The sequence below is a fragment of the Augochlora pura genome, chromosome 9, assembly GCF_028453695.1.
Source record: "Augochlora pura isolate Apur16 chromosome 9, APUR_v2.2.1, whole genome shotgun sequence".
NCBI lineage: Eukaryota > Metazoa > Arthropoda > Insecta > Hymenoptera > Halictidae > Augochlora > Augochlora pura.
In genome coordinates, this window is record NC_135780.1 from 3,181,708 (window position 1) to 3,184,032 (window position 2,325).

Genomic DNA, 2,325 nt, shown 5'->3' on the forward strand with positions numbered 1-2,325 from the left:
GATGTAAGCGTGCAACAAATATAAAATTCCTTTTTCTTCTAAGAAATTAGTGCGATCGAAAAGATTTTAATCATAATAGTTGTAAAGAAAATGGTACGGCGAGGGGTTAATAGCGACGGGTGGTTAAAATTGATGCGATCAGCTGAAACGCCAAGGCATTTCGCTGGTCGAGGGAAACTATAGTGCTGCAAAATTGCTGGAACTTGAAAATGATTTTATTGTTGAGATGATCGCTCCGGTTGAATATCAAGCGGCAATCATTCTATATCGGAACGTAATTATCCATTTGGAAGTGTATTAAGCCACCGATATCCGATGGAATTCCATTTCCCTACCCTCTGAAAAAGTAATCTCGAACTTGTTGCGCTATAATTAAAGTCATAAAGTTCAGAGACCAGTCGCTTTAAATAGCATCCACTTATTATTCAACTAACCGGCTAATTTGGGAGATACGAGCCACCGTGTAATTAAGTACTGCTCGAACATCTAATTCTGTACTGCATTCTAATTAGATACGAAATTCTATGAAAAGGATATTTCTACGCGAAATAATCGATAGGGAGAAGGTTAACGTGACGCGGCAATCAATTTCGTAAATGATTAATTACGCGGAAATATGTATGCTCGTAAAGTATTTGTGCGGAGGCAGATGGGAACCGCACGGGAAAGAATAATCGAGTGACTTATTCGTGTTCGAGGGTTCGCAATATGCAGGAATTTAACAAGCAAACAAATGGGCACGGAGAACAAAATAAAATCATTTTCAATAGGTACCGATTGAAATTATTTTCTTTATGATATTTCAATTAGGATCACTTCGTCGATTAGCAAATTGTCGTCACGAGAAATTAATTAATATTTGAATGAATAAAATTTGCGGTCAATAAACAACTGTCATAAATATTTGGCATAAAAATATATTTAATCCTTTGCACTGGAAGCCATTTTTACTGTAATTTAAACATAACTTTTTTGACATATACTATTTCTATTTTATATGACAGAATGTATTTTATGCGTGTGAAATTGAATCCTGTAACTCGTGCAACAACAGTTATACTTTTAATAATTTTTCAAATCTAATTTTTTATAATATAAAAATGATTTCGTGCTGTAACAATTTTAGTGGTATCTCAAAGTCACCACTCAAGTGCAAAGGGTTAACTGCTTTTTAAAATATTTCATTCTACGAAGCAGACTATACACGATTCTATTAAAATTTATATTGATAATATATTCGTAAAAATCCTTTTGATTAAATTACGTAATAAAATTCTCGTATAAATCGCCAATTAGCACGCGGCCAAAATATAGAATAAAAATCCATGCATATCGTGTTCCTAGAACGATAACAATTCTCTCCAGAAAACTGGTATTACTAAACAAACAAACCCCTTCGCTCTTACCCTCCCACAATATTCGCGTTCACCCAATCCGCGTCCGAATAACTTTTGAACAAGCCTTAATCGGAACACTCACCCCGAAATCGGCTGCCTCACGCGCCCTCGACGAATCCTCCCGCAATTACGCTCGCCCGCAGAGCTCATGCTCGATCAACAACCCTCGGCCCTTACGTCGATCCAGCAGCAACAGCAGGAGCAGCAGCGATCCGGCGTCCCCAATGAAGATCGAATCACTCCCGGTAACGATTAGCGGCGTTGCCGAGGGGGTAAGTTCGTTCGCGGGGTAAATCAAACTCTCGTCAGAATCCGCGCGCCACCCCTTCCAGCCTCTTCGGCCCCTTGTCGCGCCCTCCCCCCTCCCTCCCCCCGCCCCCCGCCCGCCACCTCGGCCCGCCAGCCCCGCGGAACGGGAGTGAGTCTGGCATCCCCACTCCTTGGCCAGCACCACCGGACCTCGCCACCCGCCCCTGTGGCACGCCGCGCTCTTCCGTCTCTCCTGGCACGAGCGGAACCAGTCGCAGTTCGAACCACCTAGCAGCCCGACCGAGGAGACCACCGCGAGGATCAACACCTGGCGACACCCGGCCGACACCTGGCGCGAGTCGACGGAGATCGTGCCGAAGAACCCTTGGCCATGAGCTCGGCCCCGGAAGCATGCAGGTGGGTCGCTAGGATCCGCGGTCCGAACTCTCTCTCTCTCTCTTTCTCTCTCTTTCTCTCTATATACCGTTGTCGTGGACCAAGCAGGGGCGGTTTCCACGCACGGCTTTCCACCCGCCATACCCCTGACCAGAATTTTTCACCGGCCAACCCTCCCCCCTCTCGGTGCTACCAGTGTGTTGTTCTTCGACGTCTCGTGTGTGACCTGTGGGATACGGATGACCTATTCTCATAGGGCTCCAGTGGAATAAATATGTTTTTC

General features: G+C 44.8%; 1 protein-coding gene across 2 annotated transcripts in view; it reads left to right on the forward strand.

The window, feature by feature from the left end:
* The first annotated feature begins 1,940 nt into the window (after positions 1-1,940).
* LOC144475210 (uncharacterized) overlaps positions 1,941-2,325 on the forward strand; it is a 16,501-nt gene continuing 16,116 nt past the window's right edge. For both annotated transcript variants that reach the window (XM_078190869.1, XM_078190870.1), the window contains exon 1: positions 1,941-2,063. In XM_078190869.1, the coding sequence (XP_078046995.1) occupies positions 2,058-2,063 (6 nt within the window). In that variant the 5' untranslated portion in view covers positions 1,941-2,057. The remainder of the gene's footprint in view (positions 2,064-2,325) is intronic.